General features: G+C 50.0%; 2 protein-coding genes across 5 annotated transcripts in view; one reads left to right on the plus strand and one right to left on the minus strand.

Moving 5' to 3' along the window:
- The window catches only part of CHSY1 (chondroitin sulfate synthase 1), an 82,577-nt gene extending 75,836 nt beyond the window's left edge, over positions 1–6,741 (plus strand). The window contains exon 3 of the mRNA XM_042804136.1: positions 202–6,741. Within this exon, the coding sequence (XP_042660070.1) occupies positions 202–1,794 (1,593 nt within the window). The 3' untranslated portion in view covers positions 1,795–6,741. The remainder of the gene's footprint in view (positions 1–201) is intronic.
- Positions 6,742–12,465: 5,724 nt separating this feature from the next.
- LRRK1 (leucine rich repeat kinase 1) overlaps positions 12,466–22,226 on the minus strand; it is an 82,337-nt gene continuing 72,576 nt past the window's right edge. For all 4 annotated transcript variants that reach the window (XM_042804189.1, XM_042804188.1, XM_032994299.2 and 1 more), the window contains 3 exons: positions 16,448–17,283; positions 15,762–15,863; positions 12,466–13,891 (listed from right to left, as the gene is read on the minus strand). In XM_042804189.1, the coding sequence (XP_042660123.1) occupies positions 13,714–13,891; positions 15,762–15,863; positions 16,448–17,283 (1,116 nt within the window). In that variant the 3' untranslated portion in view covers positions 12,466–13,713. The remainder of the gene's footprint in view (positions 13,892–15,761; positions 15,864–16,447; positions 17,284–22,226) is intronic.

A 22,226-nucleotide genomic window follows, 5' to 3' on the forward strand; every position in this document is an offset into this window, starting at 1 on the left:
TTTCACCAGTTTACAATGAATAATCCTCTTAATTTCCTTGAATAGCAGCTGGTATTGCTACAACCTGTGCCTAAAACCAAGAACAGCTTATTCAGAAAGCCTCCTGGCCCAAGCAAGGAGTTTTCTCCCAGCGGGGGGTTGCGTGGGCTAACTTTCACAAGGACAGCACTGCCAAGACGCTAACTTCTTTCTCTCTTCTAGATGCAGCAGCTGTTTTATGAAAATTATGAGCAGAACAAAAAAGGTTATATCCGAGACCTTAGGAACAGCAAAATACACAGAGCTATAACGCTGCACCCCAATAAGAACCCCCCGTACCAGTACCGACTTCACAGCTACATGTTGAGCCGCAAGATCGCAGAGCTGCGCCACAGGACTGTACAGCTGCACCGCGAAATTGTCCTGATGAGCAAATACAGCAACACAGAAATCCACAAAGATGACCTGCAGCTGGGGATGCCGCCCTCCTTCATGCGATTCCAGCCCCGCCGCCGGGAGGAAATCTTGGAGTGGGAGTTTCTTACAGGAAAGTATTTGTATTCGGGTGCCGACGGGCAGCCTCCTCGGCGAGGAATGGACTCTTCTCAGCGTGAAGCCTTGGATGACATTGTTATGCAGGTCATGGAAATGATCAACGCCAACGCTAAGACCCGGGGGAGGATCATAGATTTCAAGGAAATACAGTATGGCTATCGCAGAGTAAATCCGATGTACGGAGCAGAGTACGTCCTCGACTTGTTGCTTCTGTACAAAAAGCATAAGGGGAAGAAGATGACCGTCCCCGTCAGGAGGCACGCGTACTTGCAGCAGACGTTCAGCAAGATCCAGTTCATGGAGCACGAAGAGATGGACGCCAAAGAGCTGGCCAGCAAAATCAACCAGGATTCTGGATCCTTGTCCTTCCTCTCCAACTCGCTGAAGATGTTTGTTCCCTTCCAGCTCAGCAGATCAAAAGTCGAAAGGAAGGAACTCAAAGACAAGAAGATCAACATCCTGATTCCCCTGTCTGGACGTTTTGACATGTTTGCAAGGTTCATGGGGAATTTTGAAAAGACGTGCCTCATTCCAAACCAGAACGTCAAGCTGGTTGTCCTGCTTTTCAATTCCAACTCCAACCCTGACAAAGCGAAGCAAATCGAGCTGATGAGAGATTACCGCTCCAAATACCCCAAGGCTGACATGCAGGTTTTACCGGTGTCAGGGGAGTTCTCGAGGGCGCTGGCTCTGGAAGTCGGATCTTCTCAGTTCCAGAACGAGTCTTTACTTTTCTTCTGTGATGTTGACTTAGTGTTTACCACAGAATTCCTCCAGCGATGTAGAGCCAATACGGTTTTGGGTCAACAAGTATACTTTCCCATCATTTTTAGCCAGTATGATCCAAAGATTGTTTATAGTGGAAAAGTTCCTAGTGACAATCATTTTGCCTTCACCCAGAAAACAGGTTTCTGGAGGAACTATGGCTTTGGTATTACCTGCATTTACAAAGGTGATCTTCTCCGAGCAGGTGGCTTTGATGTCTCCATCCAAGGTTGGGGCCTGGAAGACGTAGACCTATTTAACAAAGTCATTCAAGCTGGCTTAAAAACTTTCCGAAGCCAAGAAATTGGAGTAGTCCATGTGCATCACCCTGTTTTTTGTGACCCTAATCTTGATCCAAAACAATATAAAATGTGCTTGGGGTCCAAAGCCTCAACGTATGGGTCCACACAACAGCTGGCTGAAATATGGTTTGAAAAAAATGACCCAAATTTTGGGAAAAGCAGCAATACTAATGGCTCAGTGAGGACAGCCTAATGTCCAGCTATGCTGGAAAAGACTTTTTTTTTAATTATCTAATTTATTTTTGGGAAAATGTTTTTTGATAATTCACTTTTAAAAGACCACACAGGATATATTTTAGAAATCATCATTGTTTTCTTACAAAGCGCTCGTTTTGAGAAGAACAAGGCCATTGTTTTTTTTTGTTGTTGTGTTTTTGGTTTTGAACAAAACTGTGATCAATATTTGCCTTCAAACAAAAAAAATTGTTTAAGAGTTACCTGACCAATCAGCGGATATCTGACTTGAATTAGAATTTCCTTATGAACAAAAGATTGTTTCCTACCTTTTCCGTTGCTGTCTTCATTGCTGGGATTCTGTAAATTGGGACCTGAGCGTGCAAGCCAAGTGACAAAACGGTGTACCTAAATGTTTTGTTGTGACGGCTACCGTGCAAAGATTCTGCTTCTTTTGTTAAGGATAGCCATTATTTTTTAAATTGCGTTAGAACAAAACAAATCAGTGTGGTGATGATAAGGGTACTAATTGCAGGAGATTTTTCTTCCAAATGGCTGATTATTTCAGTTTAAAAATACACTTCCACTTACTATGGCCAGGTGGCTTCAAGAGAGGGAAGAAAGTAAGCACAACCTGCTATCCGATTAGTCCCTGTAGAAATTTTTGTCTTTTATATTTGGTCCATATATGGACGTAATGTTTTAAGAATCCATGGTGGGTTCTGTGTATTATCCTCAACCGCTGTCCTGTCTAGAGCTGGGATGATGTGATCAAGAAATGCCGAAGCATAACGAGGGAGGGGAAGAGGATGGGGAATGCGAATCTCTTGCAGCAAAGCAACAGTACACAATGAACAATTAGAGATCCCTAACGAGAACTTTTAAAAATCTTCTGTACCGAGTGTGCTGCACCTGAATGCATTGATTTTGTTCAGTCGGTTACGTGATGTTAATGGGAACAATTATTACATTTGATTACTAGTTTTGTTTTGGGATTATTTTTTTCTGTATCTGATAGACTGTTAATTTATTTAATATCCATTGTTTTAGGTTCTTGACCTTTCCTTGAATATCTGTTAGTCATTTTAATATTTTATATATATATATATGTGTGTGTAAATATATATATATATATTAGGAATGTATTGCATCTTCTCACTGATAAGGTAGTGTACATCATACTTGCAGTAAATGACCTCCAAAGATTACTTTCTAAAATATTTTTTCATGAATCTTTTTTCCCAAATTTATTTCACATTTTTGGAATGACTTCAGTAAGCTTAAGAATTTTTTTGGTATTCTAAGAGGAACTGGGGATGGGGAGGCGGAATACAAGGAGCGTGTGATCCCTATGAATTGACACCTAGCAAGGTAAGAGAAAATTATACAAAATAAAGTGCCTTAAAGCCAGAAGGGGAGCCCTTTACACTGGGACTTAGTGGATGGACATTGTCATTGAAGCAGATGATCTGTTGGGACCTACCTACCTGTAAATATCTTGCTCAGCAGAAATTAAAAATAAAAACCAGCGAACAATATATTTTTCTATCGTATCCCCCAGCACCATTTCGTCTCATTGCTCTCAGTTCCACTTTGCCTACTCTTTGGGAAGTGGAGACTAGCGAAGGAACAGAGGAAAACTGATGCTTAGGTTGTTGCCATGTTTGAAGGGATCTTATGGAGTAATTGCTATTCCAGTAGAAGAAATAACCATTGTTTACACGTGTATGGAATATGAACTGCAACTAGTGTAGAGTCAATGTCTTATAATGTTCATCGTTTTTTGGTGACAGTCCCAAGGATGTAGGTACTTGGATGGATTCAGTGCATGAAAAATCTCTCTCTCTTTTTTTTTTTTTTTTTTTTTTTTTTTAAAGACTTGCTTCTGAGATGCAATAAAGATTTTTTTATTTGCAATTGGAGTTTCTCATGTCATCTGCCTCAGTCCGTATCTTTTCAAACAGCATAGGCACAGCCACAAAGGTGAAGCAGTTTTGGGAAGTAAGTCCAGGTAAAAGGATCTCCCTCTTACAAAGGGTTCTGACCTCAGTGTTGTGTTTTGGCCTGGAATAAACCTAATGCCACATACCTGGGCTCTGGGGAAAGGGAAAACAAATCCGTTCGTCAGACTCTGGTGTACGCTGCCGTCGCTGCCCGCGCTGATGGGCTGTGCGATTTTCTGGGGCAGCTGGTCGTCTCTAAAGGAGGTGTTTGAGTTTTTCCTCCTGAAAAGATTAAAAGTGTTTTTGCTGTCTGAAAACATCCATAACTATACATTTAAAACGCATATGATGACAAGGCTGAATAATTTTGTCATGTTTTGTGTATTCAAAGCACAGTAAAAATAATTATTGTGTCAAGCACTTATTTTTAATAGCTCTGCCAGTCTTATCAGCCATTTAATATTGGTGTGAGGCTTTTTTATGAAAAAATTAAGTCCCAAAGAATCTTATGGATTAAGGAATTGTTTCTTCACACAAGGGAAAGAAAAAAAAATAAAAGCAACTAGTATTTGTGGCTGCAGAAAGGAGCTTGAAGAATATGAACCCAAAAGAACAGTACCAAAAGACGGGGGAGAAAAAAGCCCTGTACTTATACTGTCTTTATTAACATTTATGATTATGTAGGACTTTTTTTAGCTCATAACAGCCGGTAAAAGCAGAATGCATGTAAATGGAAAAAGCCATTTAATGCAAAGCACCCATCTGGTACTGAGGTTTTTTTCTCTCAGTTGCCGCAATTCTGATTCAGTTACCAAATCTGTCCAAGCAGCATTAAAAACAAGTTTTACAACAAGCTTGCAGGCAACTCTTGAGGCCCCACATCTTAATTGACCACATATTTTATGGACTCGCAGCTTTAGAGTAATCCATTTTAAAGTTAAATTTCAAATTATAATCATCTATGATAAAGTCTAACCTTATAAAACCCATTTTATATTAAAAAAAGTGGTATTAGCTGCCCAGGGTGTAAGGAGCTTATTCAGGTGGAAGTCATCGGCTGGCAAGCGCTAGCCCAGCCTCTGACAAAAATCCCTTCTGGGGCTGGAACGTTTCATTTGCAGTTTACTCTGGTTGTTCGGTTCAGAGAGAAGTTTACTTCATGCTGAGAAGCCAGCTGGTGTTGGAGGATCCAGGAGGGTTTGCCTCCAGTCCATTTTGAAAAAAAAAAGGTATGAAAAAATGAGATGGTGTCAACCTGAAATGGAAGAACGTGGTGACCAAGAGTCATGTGCTGAGGTTTGCTATATATTGAGATGCTTCTCCTCTTCGTTACAACAAATTAAAATGTGAGATGCTTCTTTCCCTCGTTCTTCTAGTGCACGTAACCCCTGCCAGATGCCGTGCCGGTCGTGGGTGCGCTCGCAGCAATGCAACTCCCGCCCAAGCAGAGCTTTGCAGCCCTTCAACGCTTGGGTTTAAACTCTTCCACCTTTTCTGGGCATCCCCGGGTGCCGTTCCCCTTGGCCACGTTGGCTCCGCTCGCCCTGGCCCGTGTCTCAGGGTTGGCAGGCTGGTGGCCCTGGAGGGCTTTGGGGGCCCCTTGTGTCTGCGGAGCTGCAGGAGCGGCCACCTCCCACCAGTGACTGGCGGGGGACCGTGTTTTGAAGGGTTGACCCGTCACCATCCTCACCCTTCAGGTATCTTTGCTCCCCGGCCCCGTGTTGCTTGTTGGAGAGCCTGGTTATCCCGTGGCTGGCTGCAGGAACGGCCGAAATTCACTGTGAGCCTCGAGCTGGGGCGTCCCGGGGCCACGCTTGGCTCTTTGTTCATGAACATTCACCAGTCACTGGAGTTAAATGGCACGTGAAACTCCAGGCAGAGGCAGCGCCGGGGGGGAAGCTGGATTTATTACCAGTTTTCTAAAAGCAGTTCCCTCCCAGCAGCTCGTTTCTTTGCTGAAGGATCAACGATGGCGAAAAGAGGCAAAAGGGATGGGGAAAGCAAGGGGCCGGGTCCTTTCGGTGACCATCGTGCTCGATGTGACTATTTACAGGTTAAATATTTATATGTAACTTTGCAGAGTCATGGTCCATGGAAGGATTTCAAGTTTTGGTCCTTTAGGCACAGTGGGGTTTTATTGCTCTGAAAAATCAGTGACCAGCTCCAGGCTCCACGCAGCTTCCCTGGACCTGGCTGTACGGTTCCTTTCAGCAAAATCAGCAAGAAAGTCCTGCTGACCCCAAATCTGCTTAGTCTGAGTTTTTGTTGAAGCTCTAACTTTACATTGCAAATTATTAGCCTAAGTCGTTTCGCATGAATACTTGCTAAAAATACTCTGCTTCCACAGCCAGCCTCACTCGAAAGCTTTTTGGAAAGAAAATCTTTCAGAGTTATTAAAAATGGAGCAGGTTAGTGCCTTGCCTGGGGCAGATGCATCCAGGTCCCCGTGGGTTGTTCCTCCTCTGCTCTGGGACGTGGTGGCGGGGCTGGTGGGTCACTGTCCACCTTAGGACCTATTTTAAACAAATGTTTTTGTACCCAGGCCTGCACTCTATCAACGGGAGTTATTGCGCTGACTGGAGGGAATTCAGGTTGTTTTGGCCTCAGTTGGAGCTCAAAGGCCACCTCCTCCGCGGGCATGGGCAGCCTTGGCGACATCCTAGGCTCCCCAGCCAAGGCATGTTGAGCTGCAGTGCAGCCGCATCCCAGGAGGTTTCTTTCCCCGACTCTTTTACTGGATTTCACCCGGCTGCTGTTGCCAGAAGCACTTTTATTCCTCACGTCCAAACTGCTGCCGACGCTTTCCCAGGTGCAAGAAACCCATCCACCTCCTTTCCGAGCTCCAAAACCCATCTCCCGGCTCTCCTCCAGCCCAGGAATCTCTACCACCTTTTAAATCACATTTATGAGCCGGGTGAAAAAAATTGCATTAACATCAAAAAAATAACAGACCGAATACTGGGCTGGCTGTATTTACTTTCACACTTTAATTCAATAAAAACCTCAACTTTAATTGACCTGAATCGGCTCCAACATTTCCAGCGTGCTGGGCTCGAGTGTCTTGGAAACTGGGGGTCCCCACCGCGCAGCTGGGGATGCTGGGAGGACTTTGCCTGGGTCCTGCTATACCCCTTGCTGACTGTTTTAGAAAAGAAAGACAAAAAAAAAAATAACAACACCTTTGTGCTTTATTGACTTTTCAATAAGTGGGCTCATATTAAGGGCACAGTGTAAAGTAATTCCGTGATAACGCACACTTCCAAAGCAAACGCGCAGCGACACGGGGCAGATAAGGGCTGTTTGCTTTGCTGGCGTTGGCTCTGCGGGCGGCGGTTCAGGCGGTTCAGAAATGAAAGGTGAAGCCAGAGTGGTTCGGGGCAGGACCCCGATGGCTCTGGGGAACCCCAGTTGCCGCAGACGTGCAGCCTCGCAGGGCAGGTATGTGCCCTGGCCAGCTGCCCACCATCAAAAATCACACTTCTCCGGTTCCCCAGGTGACCTCCCCATCCCTGGCCCCATCCTCATCCCCAACCCCATTCCTGGCCTCATCCTCATCTTCATCTCGATCCCCATCCTCATCCCCCCTCCCCTGGCTCTCATCCAGGCTGCAGCCTCCCCACCACCCCGAAGGTAATTAATGTCCAAATGCAAAATGGTGGTTGGAAACGTGAGCCTCGGTGGGAAGGACTTCTTTTTAAAAAAAAAATTAGATTTTTTTAAATTGCTTTTTCTCTGAGCAGCTGTGAGCCACGTCAGGAGCCTGTCGAGGAGCTGCCCCAGCCTCTGGTGCAGTGGAACCTTTGGGGTTAGGGTTCCCTCTGGGTTTATTTTGGGGGGCAGGAGGGTACCAGGGATGGCTATGTGCTGCCTTTGCGTGTGGTAGCGGGGGCGGCAGAGCTGCTCGGGCACCTCCAGGGCCTGGCCCTGCTCCCTGCCACGGCTCTCCCGAGGGATTTCTGTGCTCCTGGGTTCACGTGACGCTCTCTCTGTTTTGGGACAAAGCTGAGTGATTGTTTTCCACCAGCCCGTGGGCCGTGGTGTGTGTGTGTGGAGCTGACTGATGGCTGCTGCTGCCTCCTAAGGCACCAGAAGCTGGCTAGCGACAAGGAGCTGGGCAGTGTTTGCACAAGACCGGGCAGATTTATTTATTTGGAAAAATTTAGCACAATTTTAAAACTCCTATTTTTTAATGGGGCCCTGCTCGCTGCAGCCATAAGGGGTAGAAATCAAAGGGAAACCCCCTTTCCCAGCGATCACACCAACAAGTCCCCGGAGGAAGGTTTATTAGGGCCAGAAGATCCTGCCGAAGCGTTTAACAGCGCGGAAGACGGCCCAAATCACTGCTGGTGCTATAACCAGATGCCGGGGTGATGGTGCGCAGCGTTGGGACCCTCATCCTGCCCCTGGGGTGGGGGGATCAGCCCCAGTGCCACAGCCCCGGAGCCAGGACCCCCCCAGCCAGACCCCACAGCACCCACCGGCGGCTGGCGGGGCGGCTTTGTGCCCAGGAAAACGCCTTCCTCGGCTGTGCTGTGTGAAAGACCCTGTTCTTGTAAAATATAGGGGGAAAAACCAAACAAAAACCAAAACCCAAACCAGGACTAAATTGTATGGAGGAGCCTTCAACGGCTAGTATTTTTCACAGGGAGTGGGGCCCCGTGGCAGGATGCGGCTGCCTTAAAGCTCCTCTCAGTCAGTGCATCCCCATGAAGTGCTGGTGTCAGGCCCTTGGGGTGAACTGGGACCTGCAGCCGCACTGGGAGGGCTGGGGACAGCGGGTTCGGCTGGGAACGACAGCAGCTCTGTCTGTCCCCGCTCTGTTTTCTCTCCCTCCGTCGCTCCAAACCTCCAAGCCTCCTTCCATCCAGCCCCCCGGTGCCGCAGGGGAAGGGTCAGCCCCCCGGGCCGGTGGCACCGAACGAGCCGGCTCCGCGCTGGGGCTCTGCCGGAGCTGGCAGGGGAGGGAGCAGGAGGGTCACAGCCTGGCACAGAGGAGAAATTATCAGGCCCCGCAGCTTGGAAGAGCTTGATGAGGCGCTGCTGTAAACACACAAGCAGAAAAAAAGGATGGGGAATTAAAAAAAAAAAAATAAAATCAGGGAAGAGTTGAGCATGGGCAGAGAGAAATATCTTCCTGCGGTCCACCAGCACTGAGCTGGGAGGGAAAGGGACTGGGCTGTGTACACCCAGCTGAATTCTTTGGGAAAAGGTCTTTCTTAGGGGTTTTGTATTTTTTTTTTCCCCCCCTCACCCATTTTTGGTGTAATTATTTTTAGGTGCTGGTGATGAGGAGCCACCCGCCCTGGCAGAGCGGCAGGCTTCTCCTGATAAACCCAAGCCAGGGCCAGGGTGCCGGTGAAGCCACCAAAGCCCGCGGGTGCTGCCCGTCCCACCGCCACGGTCCCGGGGTGAGCTGGGGACAGGCTGGCAGCCCCTATTTCCTGTCCTTTAAAGTTTGCTTAAAGAAAACTAATTTCCTCTGTCCTTTCAGTAGCAGAATACAAAGCAGCAAGCACTGCCCCTTTCCCCACATCCCTTAAAAAAACAACAACAAAAAAAAAAAAAACCAAACCACCTTATATTTTCCTTATTCTGAAGCCAAGGTCCCTTGGTGCAGTGTGGGATGAGGGGAGCATCCAGCTGGTGTATAAATGGCCACATGTCCCCTACATGTGTAACTGGAGCGTGAGAGGTGGCTTTTGTTCTAATACATTAATTTTTTTTTTTTTTTTTGTGTGTTGAAGATAGAGAGAAGGGAAAAAAAACCCATTTGAGTCACTCAGCTCTCAGAAAAACATAGCTGAAAATTGAGTTTTTAAGGCTGAAAAGCACAAAGAGCTGCCCGGGCTGTTGGGCAGGGGTGAGCACAGGGTGGGTTAATGCTGATGCTGGTTTTTGGTGGCACCACGGTGTTACGGCCAGCGTGAAGAGGAGCAGGAGCCAGCCCGGGCAGCAGCCCCCACGCCTTCGCTCAAGCTCTGCCCACGCTGCTGGACACCGGCCGGGGCAGCCGCTGCAGAGGAGCTGCAGAAGAGCCAGGTCCATTCAAGGCACGGGGAAATAAAGTCCCGCTTTAAGTTAGAAAATCTGATTGGATTTGCTGTCCTTTCTATCCCGCTGCCCGATGCCCAGGCGCTGCTCCCGGTCCCCGCAGCATCCCGCAGAACCGCCGCGGTTGGGTACTGCTGGGGCAGCACCTATTTTCAGCCAAGGTTATTTTATCTGGCCAGGACTGGAGAAATTTTTAATACCATTATATTGCCCTTTCTGGGGTTTTCCTCGTAGGCAACACCTGGATCAGCTGGAGGAATGTGCTTGGTGAAGAGACCTACAGGGTGCAATCCCATCAGCTGAGTCTTCGAGGACTGGGGTACTGGGCTGCTCTGGGAGCTGTCACAGGCATTTGGGCCCAATCCTGCACCACTGCCCAGGGCAGTGTGAGCAATGGGGCAAAGAACTGACCCTTCTTTTATTTTCTAGCAGAATTAGCTAGAATATTGCCCCGGTTTCCTGCACGCAGAGGAGCTGGTTGGTTTTAGACAGCCCCGGGATGCCGGGGTCGGTGCTCTTGCAGCGCTGGGGAACTGTGCTGGGGCCCCAAAATGTCTTGGGTGAGCACCAGGACTTGGAGATGGGGGGGACAACAAGCAGTTGGCAGCCACATCACGCCTGCCCCCTGCCCCCCCCCCCAGCAAAAAAAATATTCAGGCTGTGCCCTGAGCCCCACCGGGCCCTGGCTACGGGGCACTGCAGTCATTGTCCAGCTCAGGGCCTGACCCTGCGCCCGGCTCAGCGCCCCAACGCCAGCAAAGAACCAGCCAAAAATCAGGATTTAGCAATCGGTGTCCAGATGGCAATTGTCTTCATCTCTTTTAAAGCAGGTAGAGGACAGCTGAGCACTTCAGGGAAGAACCCCCGGGGTGCAGCGTGTGGCTCCCTGCTTGCAGGAGGGGGTCAAAGCCGGGGGGGTTTGGGCAGCTGTGGCTGAGCGGGGGCTCCGGCTCAATTAATCCCGGTCGTGGAGGGTCCTGTGTGTCTCTGCTTCCTCGGCCAGTAATTAACAGCCCGGCCCCTGCATCCCTCCCACTGCTGGTGCTGGGGTGGGGGTTAAACTCATCATCTGAGAGCATCCCCCTCCCAGTGCTGAGCCCTTTCCATGTGCTCCCCGCTGCTCCCAGAGGGGCTGGGGGGGGGGAAACCTGACGCTGACAAAATAAAACTAACGTGGTTTCTCAGCTCTTCTCCATCAGCTGAAGGAATAACAAATACCCCCCCCCCCCCAGCCCCCAGGCCCCTGCTCAGGCTTATTTTTAGAAGCTGAAGTAAAACCCAGGCCTGCGCTATACGCAGCATTCCCAGGCCAAGCGGCAGTAACAGGGACTTTTAGTACCAGTTATGGGCTCAGGCAGCCCCTTGCTCCAGGGATTTTGGGGCTTTTCCTGCTTTTGACCTCGACCCTGTCCCTTTCCCCCGGGGTAGAGGCCGCCCTGCGCCGGTACCTGCCCTCAGCCTGGCCGGGAGCAGCCCAGGCTTTACTGGTGGGAGGGCTGGGAACGAGCGCTGAAATCTCATTTACACTGTTTGAACTGGTGGTGGGTTTGTTTTGTTTTTTTTTTTAATTTTATTTATAATTTCTGTTTATTTTTGCCCCTGGGGACTTATTCCCGCAGCACGTGCGTTGCTCATTTAATGAAGCCTTGTGCTAACGAAGTTTCAGGTTTGCTGAGGAGCTGGAGATTTTGTCCCAATTCCAGGGTAGTGGCATTGAGGCTCTCGGTCACTTTCAGGAACCGACCCCCCCCCCCCCCCCCCCGCCTTGTCCCCAGGGTTTTGGGGGGGACACTCACCCCTGTCCCTGTGGCAGGGACCTCCCCTGTCACCGTGCAGCAACGTTTGCTGGTGAGGGCGGCTGCAGGGTTTCGGCACAGGGCCGTTCCGGTGTGTCTGGGGGAGGGTACGTGCAATAACAGCTCCGGCGCGTGCGGCGGCGAGCAGAACAAAGCCCCTTTTGTGTTGGGGCCCGGGCCGGTGCCCACCGAAGGTTTGGGAGAGGCTCTGGCTGACCCCCGTGGGCGCTGGGGAGCCCGTGGGGGGGGGGCACGGCCCCACGCCGGCGTTGGAAGCAGCACACCATCATGGTGTTCTGCTCCAGAAGGAATACCGGTGTGGCTCTTGGAGCTCGTGCTTTCCCAAGGAAAACCTGCAAGGTTGAATTAACGTCCAAATGGTTTTGTAGCCCCTGTTGGGGCTCCGAGGATGGCGAAGTGGTTACGTGTCACTGCGAGCTGGTTAAACCCCGGCGACGGGGACGGGGACGCACGGCCGGCACCTGCGGGCCCGGGAGGTAGGTGACACAGTTTCAGGGAAATGCGGTTAATTAGCCCTGACACAGATACAGGAATTCTGCAGCTAAACCTGGGGCAGGATAAGCTCGGGGGGGTGTGTGGGGTGGTGGTGGTGGGGGGCAGTGTGACAGTGACTGTGACAGTGCCTGTCAAACCGCAGCGGCAGCGACGGGCTGAGCCATCTCCTCCCCGGCTCTTGAGGGAGGGCAGGAGAACTCGTCCTGGCGAGGGCGAGCAGAGCACGGGCTGCCGGAGGAGCCGGGGGGACAGGGATGTCCACCCGATTCAGGCTGTGCTCATCAGGGGGGGACACGTGTTTCAATCAGCTGCCGCAAACCCCAAACGCCCTGCGGCCGATGCAGGCGTGGGTGGCCAGTAAAAAGTGCCGCCGACGCCGGGTCGTTGTGGGGAAGAAATCTGTTTATTTTAAGATACGCTCCGTTTCTGAAGAAGGATATTGTAGCAGCCTGCAACAGAAATGTGAACCAGAGGGTTAACCTGCCCATTCGGCCTTGGCCAGCCTTGCCGATGCTCACACAAGTTTCTCGGGATGAAAAAAACAAACAAAAAAAAAAAAGGTCCAAAATTCAAACTGTACACCTTTTTACAGGGTGCTTAGCCAGGCTCACTTTTTACACGGCTGTACATGCTTGGGATAACTAAGTAAGTGCAATCGTATGCAGAGCCAATGCATCATCCCAGGCCACTAATGAAGATAAAATAAATGCTGTGGTGAGCGGAAGCTGCACAGATACACAGGCAAATTAAGCTTATTGTGTTCTGATACTCCAGAGTGCATTTAGGAAGAGAAAGAGGAGTGCAGCAAAGAGAGTTTATAAACCTTCCCAGTCACAGGGCTCCCTTCTCTTACACCAGCAAGGATCTGTCAAACCGAATGGCTTTGCTTTCTATCAGCTCTATTTACAATCGATTTCGCAACAGTGCAATTAAATAGCTCACTCACTCACTGAGATTGTGCAGTATTATTGGCAGATTATTTTAGGCTCTCTCACAGTACCACCACCACAACAGCTTTTAGGAACCAGAAACGCAGTGGCCAGCCAAAGCTTATTGCTGGTTCTTACACCAGGACGTCTCGACACAGCAGTCACAACTGGGGTTACACCTGAAGTAGCCTCAAACCAACCTGCAGGGATGTGGGGCTCCCAGCAGAGGCGTTTCCCCGGGGAGTAGGGTGAATTAGCCCCCTCGGGAGCCGCACTGCTGGCTGGAACGCGCTCAGGCTCCCAGGACAGAGCCCGCCGAGGCTAGCGGTGCTCTCCTGGCTGACAATACACACTCTAAAAGCAGCAGCCAGGGCATGCTGAAGGTGAGGAAGGGATTTAAAATGGGGAAGGAGAAAGTGGAAATAGAGGCAGGAGCAGAACCGCAGCCGCCTCCACCTTCCGCTCTCCACTAGTGAGGAGCAAGAGAGCGGCGAGATGGCCCAGCTGCCGGGCTCGCACCGGTTTCTTCCATCCCCGAAAGCCCCGGCGAGGCTCCAGCCGCCCCACAGTGCTCGTTAGCAGCAAACCAGGAGCATGCTCCCCCCCCCCGTGCAGCCCCGTCCCCTCCTTCTCGGAGTCCAGGCACGCTCAGAGCAGGACGCTTCCGTCTTCCGTCGAGCCTCAGCTCCCAGCGCCACAAGCACTACCTTCTCTTTCGCATGCAGGTTTCCAGCCTTCCCAGCTCTTCGTAGGCCTGGTAGAAAACGTCAAAGTCTCTGGCACTCCAGCCCCTCCAGACAGCCAGGCACCACTCCGTGTTTTCGTTCTCAAAGCAGCACACAACCGTGTCCTTTGCTATGAGAGCAGCGTCCACCAGCACCCTGGGAAAGGAAGAAGAGCAGAGAAAGGCGTTCCAGCGGAGAGCGGCTCGCCTGCCGCAGCACACCACTGCTCAGCTGGGAGGCACTGACTCACAAGCTTCCCTTTCCAGCTACCGAATCTCTTTTTATAAGCTGCAAATCCTTGACAAAAGAGAACGCAACAAAGAGAGGGATCAGAAACCGTGTCACAGCAAAACCAAGCGGCTCAGTGACACGGGAAAAGGTTTTTAAAGGGATTCAGGTGCCTAAACGTGAAGGCAGGTGCTTAAGTCTGCCGTGACGTTTTGAAGTTGCTGTTAATCTCCCTGATTTGCTACAGCACAGAATCTTTTGCCTGCTGCCAGTTGGGCCTTTTGAAAGCAGCTCCACCATGCCCCAGCTACCAGGCTGCCAAGAGCTCCTGCAGCCTGAAGTACGGCGGGGAGGCGGGACGGAGCCCAGCTCGGCCAGTTCAGGGTATGAGCCCCTAGTCCAGACCAGCAGGCACGGCTACGGCATCAGCCCCGGGGTCTGCAAGGTTTGTGCAGGAGGAGCCCTGCCTGCCAGCACCACGGTGCTGAGCTTCCCTTCGCAGTCTCCAAGCATGTGACCTGATCAACAACAGCGCCCGAAGCTGGCCCTGCAGATACCCCCCAGGGAGGTGGCCAGGCAGATGACACTTTTGTCCTTGTAGGGTTCAAGGGACAGAGTCCAGCCCTTGCTGGGCTCTTTCTCCTGCTCTGCTAGCAGATGGGAGAAGGCTGGCCCCAAACCACTTCCCCAGAAAGGCCCCTAGATGGGGGAGCACTGGGCTGTCCTGGGCAGTTGGTTTTTATCACAAACTGCCCCTACAAAACCACATCCCTTCACTCAGCTGCCCACCCTGCTCTGCACTTGGAGGAGGCAGGCACTACCGCTCCGTCTTTATCCTGCTGGTGAAACAGGGCGAGTCAACGGCCACCCTGCCCGAGCCAGCCAAGGCTGAAAGACAGCAAAGCAGGACAGGTCATGGCCGTGTCACTTCACCTTAACTCCACTGCTTCATTTGGGCAAAGCAAAATCAGCCTAAGACTACCTGTGAACAGCCACTCCCAACTAACTGATAAAGACACTCAATTAGCAAGCAGAGGGGGAATGGCAGGAGCATTTTGACCTCTTCTTGTGCTTGCCCAGTGGTAATAAATGATCATTTATAATCCTTAGCACTCCTTAACCTCCATTTGTTTGGACATAAATAGTACAATCCCAGACTGGTATTTAAGTGATCAGCAGGAACACCCTGATCTCTCTAGCAACTCTTTATTTACTCGGACTCTCGTTCGCTGTATGAAACATTTTAAATTAATGTATGTAACTGCTCTCCCCTGTGCTCCAGGAGCCTTGCCCCGGCCCGTCACTGCCGACAGCACAAAGGTGCTCATTTAGAACCAGGACGTCAACCTGATCCACGTAAATGCAGCCACAGACAAGCACTGCGCTCTGCATAAATACACCTCTTGTTCTTAACGCAGGGCCTGAGTCTGCCAAGCTCCAGCCATCTTCTGCCAGGTGCCCTCAGAGCACCGGGAGTCAGCACCAGGCAGGATCCGACCAACGTTTATCGCATTGTGCAGGACGGTCTTGCCTGCCTCATCACGGGGGTGCTCGGTCTCTGTGGCTTTTGGAGACCAGACTGTGGTCGCGGTGCCTTCCCCTCACCATCTGTCATGCTGCAAGAGCATGCACACACCACGATGTGCGACCAGCAGCCGCGTCTCCTCCGGCTGGGACCTTCTGAGATGCTGCTGGAAGCCAAGAGGAAGCTCCTAAGAGCCCCCGGAGCCTGCAGAACCACCCAGTCCCCTTCTGCCCTCAGAAACTGGTGTGATGGGCACTGCCCAGTTAGCCTCACCCGTAGGGAGCCAGTTCCCCAGCCTTCAGCACAGCGATCACTCTGCCCCGCTGGGTGCCAGATTCCTTCTCCAGTCCGATAACGATGATGTCCCCTCCTCTCCTAGAAGAGAAACGCGGGAGATGTCACATGTACTCAGCCATGGGGACTGCTGACAGCTGAGGAAGAGCCACGCTGGATATCCATCCTCTGCTGCAATCCCTCCTGCAGTTACACGACCTTTTGCAGGGAAGGGGGCACTGCGATGCCACTGAGGGGCATCCTGAACCCACCACGGTGCGAGCCCCCGTGACAGGCAAAATCAGATTCCCAGTGGTTTCCATCAGCTCAACAGGAGGCAACAGGACTTGCCAGGGTTGCGTCTGAGCAAGGAAGGTGCCTGCTGTTGTTTCCTCAGGAGGTGGGGAAACAGGGCTTTGGGTCTTACCACCCACCTTCTCATTCTGCTGAAATCAATCTTGCTTGCCCTTAGATGTGGCCATTCTGCTCAACACCAGATATCTTTAAAAAGTGGTAGTAAATCAATGTATCACTGTACTGGGAACAAAATTTCTTAATGGTAACTTGACTTCCTGGTCAGGTGAATCATGCTGGGAATGCAAAAGCTCCTGAATTAGCCTGAGCTAATCTCATATTCAGCCCAGGAGGGATTATGACGAAGTTGCTTCGATAAATGACCCACTTACCTGGGGATCCATATGAGGTCTTTTACTGGAAGAATCTTGACAGCTTGGAGATGCTGCGTGTTGTCCCCCGCAGGCATAGCATCGTGATCCAGGGAAGGCTTCAGTGCATGAAATTTGTCCGACTCCTCAAAATCTGCAGAGAACGGCGCACTGGAGGAGCTCATGGGCGAGCTGGGTAGGCTGGAGGGGCACCGGGTTACCCTGTTCGGAGGCGAGGAGGAGTAGGAAGACACAGAGCAATAATCTGTGAGCGAGTCCTGGTGGTTTAGTATCTGGGTGCCAACCTCTGGGCTGTACATAATGCTCATGTCCACCAGCGGGTTACTCTCCACCGCTTTGTGGTTTATAGGTGCTGTAGCTGGGATGGCTGCCGAAGGCTGCTGGATTGTAAACATGTCTCTGAGGGGGCTGCAGTCTCCGCAGAAGTAGCGCGCACAGAGCTGGTAGGTGGTAACGTGATACATCACCAGGAAGTTGCTCTTATCGTCCAGACACCACACCACCTCCTCCCCGTGACACTCGGAGTTGCAGGCGATGGATGTGATCACCGACGGCGGGCTGAAGGGCTCCAGCCTTCTGCTGATCTCCATCGTGGCACAGTCTATGATGAGGAGGCCGGGGCCGTTGCTGTACCAGACCTCCGCCCCGCTGTTGGTGATCTCCATGGCCTTCACAGGGTACGGGTTCTGCCGGGGGTCGTCATCAGAAATGTTGAATTTGGACCTGTTTGCCGTGTGGGAGCACAGGTAGGAGCAGCTGTCCCCTGGGATGCCCTGGGACACTGAAAACACTGCTACAAGTCCATCCGATAAACCGGCCAGCACCACATACGAGTTCTGCAAGAAAGACAGCAGATTCGCTATCCAGATTCTTTACTTCTCTGCAATACAAGAGCTTTCAATCCCAGAGGCGCTGGCTGCCTCTCGCAATCCTGCAAGTACACTAGTAATTTACCCCAAATCACTCAGTGATAACAGCAACATAAAAAGAAGTCATTACATAGAAGCTGCTGCAGAGCGTACTCCTCTCACCCAGTATTACCTCTCTCTTTATTGGCAAGGGAGGACAGACGGACCTGGCAGCCTGCCCCGAAGGTTAACAAATTCAAGCTGGAGTATGTTCAGAGACAGCCATCACGATCCTAGGAATCCAGCTGTAGAAACCCGGCTCACTTCCAAAAGGGAGTAAAGCTATTGCTATCAGTGTAGGTAGGAGAGGAGTGGAAGAAATGCAGTAAAAACAGAAAGAGAGAGAGACGATCCTCTCAAAAACAAGAGGATACTGTGATCGCTCCGCATCCAATGTCTGCTCCTTTGACAGAACCGCTCCTTCCCGGGACGTGCTCTGGGTCTGGGATCCCCGGCCGCTCACAGACACCCCGGTGAAGGGCACAGAAGCAGCAGCAGTTCAGCAACGCGGCTGCCAAGTGCCATGAACAATCCTGCAGGTAGTTAAAAACCTGCCCCTAAACGTACAGATGTGTCGGCTGCGGGACCCGCGGCCGGTGTCGAGCTGCGGTGCGGTGCTGTGGCAGACACCGTGGCCACGAGCCGGTGAGAAGGCCATGGCTCGCTGGGTCTTCGACTCCTCCAGCTCACCACAGCGGTGCAAAATGCTGCTGAACAGACTGGGAAATGGATCTCTCGGGAATAAAACTCCCCATGACCTTGGGTCTGTACCAGAAACTCTCCCATCTGTGAAGCAGATAAAACAATACCTACCTCAAAGGCCTTTCTACTTCCTCCCAGTGGAGCAATAAATTCTAAAAAAAGACCCTTTGCCCAGGGCTTTTTTGCTGTTGTTACAATCTGGCTGGACGAAGCAAAGCAAAATGAACAGAACCAGACAAAGGACCACCAGCTGAACCGACACCACCTCACCCCTGCACAGCCTGGCCTCTGTGACGTGGGACGGGGACTCGGCATCCCCCCTTGCTGCTCGTAAATTAAGGGAAAGCCTGTGCCCTTCCAGGGATCTTGGCCGTGGCAGCCCTGGAAGACAGCTCCCAGGCTGCTTAGGTCCATAGAGGCCAAAATCAGTACCCCGAATATCTCTGAGATATCAAGGGGCAGATAGCAGAGGGGTAAGTATTAGTTTAATCGACAGCGCTGTTTGCAAGGCTTATTAAGAGTCTTGGACAAAAAGACATTATCTGCATACAAAGTATGAGTAAAACCCATGAGTGTGCTGAGTTCGTATGACTAATCCAAATCACGGCAGAATTTTACTGTAATGGGAAAAACTAGGGAAGCAAGTGGAAAGTTGTGAAATGGGACTTGGACTCCAACTCAGTGCAGTCCCAATTCTCTAACCACTAATTAAAAGAAACCCAAATGGCCTGCAGTGTTCAGTGCCATGTCCCTGCTGCCATGTGGATCTGGTGCAAAGGCTCCTGGATATGGGTTTGCCAGGGAGTTGCATCAATAGGTTGGAAGATGGCATGACACTTTGTACAAGCTGAGTTTTGGGTTACTTTTTCTTTGGAAAGGAGTTCCAACTATTTAAAAGAGAATAAAACAAATCAGAACAGCCCACATTTCTCTGGTGAAAATGGTCCAACTTTTTCAGTTCAAAGGACCCCGCACAACAGGTATTGCTTACTAAAAATGGAAAATTGAAATAGGAACATCTGAAATTAGCCATAACGTGGGTATGTCAACCTGAACTGCTCCTAGCGTGACACAGAAAGTCTTCAGAGACCTCTATAATTTTGTCTCATTTGATTTGAAAATGCTGAATTATCCAAGCATAGTCTTCATAAAAAATACTTTGACTTCTCTAATTAGTGTCATCTACTGTAGAACAGAATCCAGATTCCCTTTTGGGTTCCACAGGCCAAATTTCCCCAGCACTGAGCAATCAGCACCACAACCGGGCAGAGCTGCGTCAGTGATCCCCACCCAACTCTACCGGTAACACCGACTCTGCCAAATTCTAAGCCTGTCTGGAATAGCACAATGGTGGAAGCAAATCTGGAAGATATTTTATGCTTTGGGGCACTTATTACTCACTGCCTTGGCTATCGGGACCTGTTTCTATCCAGCCACTGCTGTTATCTCTCTGTTTAAGAAACAAGCAGTAGGAACTCGAAGGCTGAGAAATACCCTCACCCTGCCATCCCTCGCCTGACTGAGGTGAGGGAGTGACCCGTTTCACAGAAGAACACAGTAAAGGCCACCCACCCACGGGTGCCACCGGTTCACCACACTTTATTAGGTGCCGGTGCAGCCAGGCAGCCAGGCAAAATTCTCCAAATCAGGGTATTATAGCAGTGACCAAAGGCAGGCAGGGCAGCAGCCTCCAGAAACCTTAAGTAACTTTCTCAGAATTCATTTTCAACATTTGGGCTCCACAAAGAGCCAACAAAAACACACAGCAACAAAACTGCATTTGAAGTCTCCGTCCTGCCAGGAGTCCTGCTGTGCCAGGGAGGAAGGCCTCTGAGCGGGGCTGTGACGGTATGTGATGTGCAGGAGATGAGCTGGCTCCAGACGTCCTGTCCTCGCAGCTAAGGACAGCGCAAGGCTCGGAGCTGCTGGGAGCAGGTTAAAAAAAAGCATAAAAATACAGCCCCCGACACCACGGCCTTGGTCACCTCCTCCTCTCTTCCCCACAGGGTCTGGCACTGCTGGCACTGAACGCTGCGGCAGGCTGCAGCCTTTAAATGCAGTTTTTGTTTTCGTGCGTTCTAGGTTTTTGCGAGAGGCCAGAGTCTTGCACCTATTCAGATTTCTCTCTCCCTCAACATCTCTCTATAAGAATGCTGCAAACCAATTCAGAAAGAATCTTGTTTTGCTCTTTTTAACCTGTTTGTTTGCTTATTTGGTTTTTTTTTTTTTTTTTTTCCTGAAAGGAAATTTACTGAAAATTTTATTGTTTGCCAGAAACAATGATACTGGTGACAGAAAGCATGCAACAAAAAAGCTAAAATTGTACAAGATTTTTCCTTGGCGGGCAAGTTTTGGATTCTGGGCCCCTCTCTGCTGCTCTTAAATTTCCATGATGCTTCTTTTGGATGAGAAATCAAGTTTTGGAAACTATTTCTTTTGGATCAGTCTTCCCAAGGCAGTCGTAAAGAATTCCCCTTCCCAGCAACGTCCCTCGGCAACTCTCTGACTGCAAGTTACCTCACATCTCATCAGTTGAAGGCTTTCTTCCCAGGGAAATGCGAGCAATTCTCTTCTCTGCTGGACAATAATGACTGTGTGATAACTCTGATGCAGCTCGCTGTGCCGTACAGTGAGTTTGACAAGTGCAAGCTTTCCACTTAGCTTTGTTGGAAGAACTGGCTGTTTCAAAAAATGGTTTAGTTCCTTGCCAACCTGGTCTGCACATCCTTATGGCTGCTGCTCTGGCTATTTCACTGCCAAACTCATTCATAGAAAGGAGAGAGGAAAAAGTAAGTCCAATAAACTAAGAAGGACTGCGCCGAAGGGATGTGGATTTCTGGAAGGTTGGGTAGGGTTGGGGGAGGAAGGGAGGTGTCTAGACTCAATATTACTATTGTAGGGCCTGGCATTATTTATGACATTTTCTAGGCAAGCCACAAACTGAAAATAGAAACCAGGAGACATAAAGCCACTCGTAACCCCTGAGGAATGGCTTTGCAAGCTGTATGACAGTGGAAAAGCTGAAAGTGAAAGACTCGTTCGACTGTCCTGGACAAAACCTCAGGCACCATGAAAAAGAAATTTGCCCTACACATCAGAAATGAAACTCCACAGCGGAGAAACGCTGCAGGTCTGGGAGCCAAAGAAAGCCGACAGATGCAGCCTCCCGGCGGGTGAAATTTATTCTTGTGCCAACTTTAGATCTACGCCCTACTTCAGTCCTATTTACACCATGTTTGGAAGTGAAGTGGTACACCTTACACTAGCCATCTGCCTCAGACTCCGTTTGCAGCGATGCAGCAGTTTGAGCAAACGAGCCAGAAATGGACAATAACGCAGAATGGGCGTGTGGTATAAAACAGCTCCACTGTTGCTGAGAGCTGCTCCATATCGAGCTTTTAGACACATACCAGTCTGCTGGCATTTGCAAAAACTACACAGCTACCCATAATGTTGGAACATAATTACATGTTTTTACTTGAGGTGGCTGTAAGCAAACCGGAGGTAATTTAGCCCGAAAACAGTTTTTATACATCTCCCAAGACTTGCCCGCAATAGGCAGTCATGTCAGATTTCTCTTGCCAGTAAGTGGCTGTTAGCAGTTCCAGAACTAGACAGATAGCATATAACTTCTGTTATTACCCTTAAGAGTAATTATCCATATTACCCATAAGAGTATTACTCATAAGAGCTGTAGCACCCATACGAGCTGTATTATCCAAGTGTTCTCATTCAAAACCAAAAAAGAAGTGTGGCTGAGCCTACATGATATTTAAAGATGACTGTGCACACAAATGACAGCATGCACACACACCAGGAAAAGAGTGGGTACAAGAGCTAGGATATACCCTAGTCCTGCATTAGCAGTTAACAACTTCTCTATTCTCATTATTGTTTCATGTCCTCTCTACTTTGCTTCATCAGCCTAAACCTTGTTTTCCAGTGATGTGGAAACACAGACGGAAAACTTCCTTGAAGAGGAATTTGATCTATTTTGACTATTTTTCCAAAAGCTTGGAAGTGCCAGCTTTGGCCCCCTAACTCAGGTCCTTGCCCACACCTCTGTCTTCTGGCAGAGGCACAGAGATCTGGAAACCTTCTCACACTGCCAAAATGTTCCTGGGCATTGCAAAGTCCTACACTAGCTAGTGACAAGCCACACGAACTCT

This window comes from Tyto alba, unplaced genomic scaffold (assembly GCF_018691265.1).
Source record: "Tyto alba isolate M040663 unplaced genomic scaffold, T.alba_DEE_v4.0 Super-Scaffold_41, whole genome shotgun sequence".
NCBI lineage: Eukaryota > Metazoa > Chordata > Aves > Strigiformes > Tytonidae > Tyto > Tyto alba.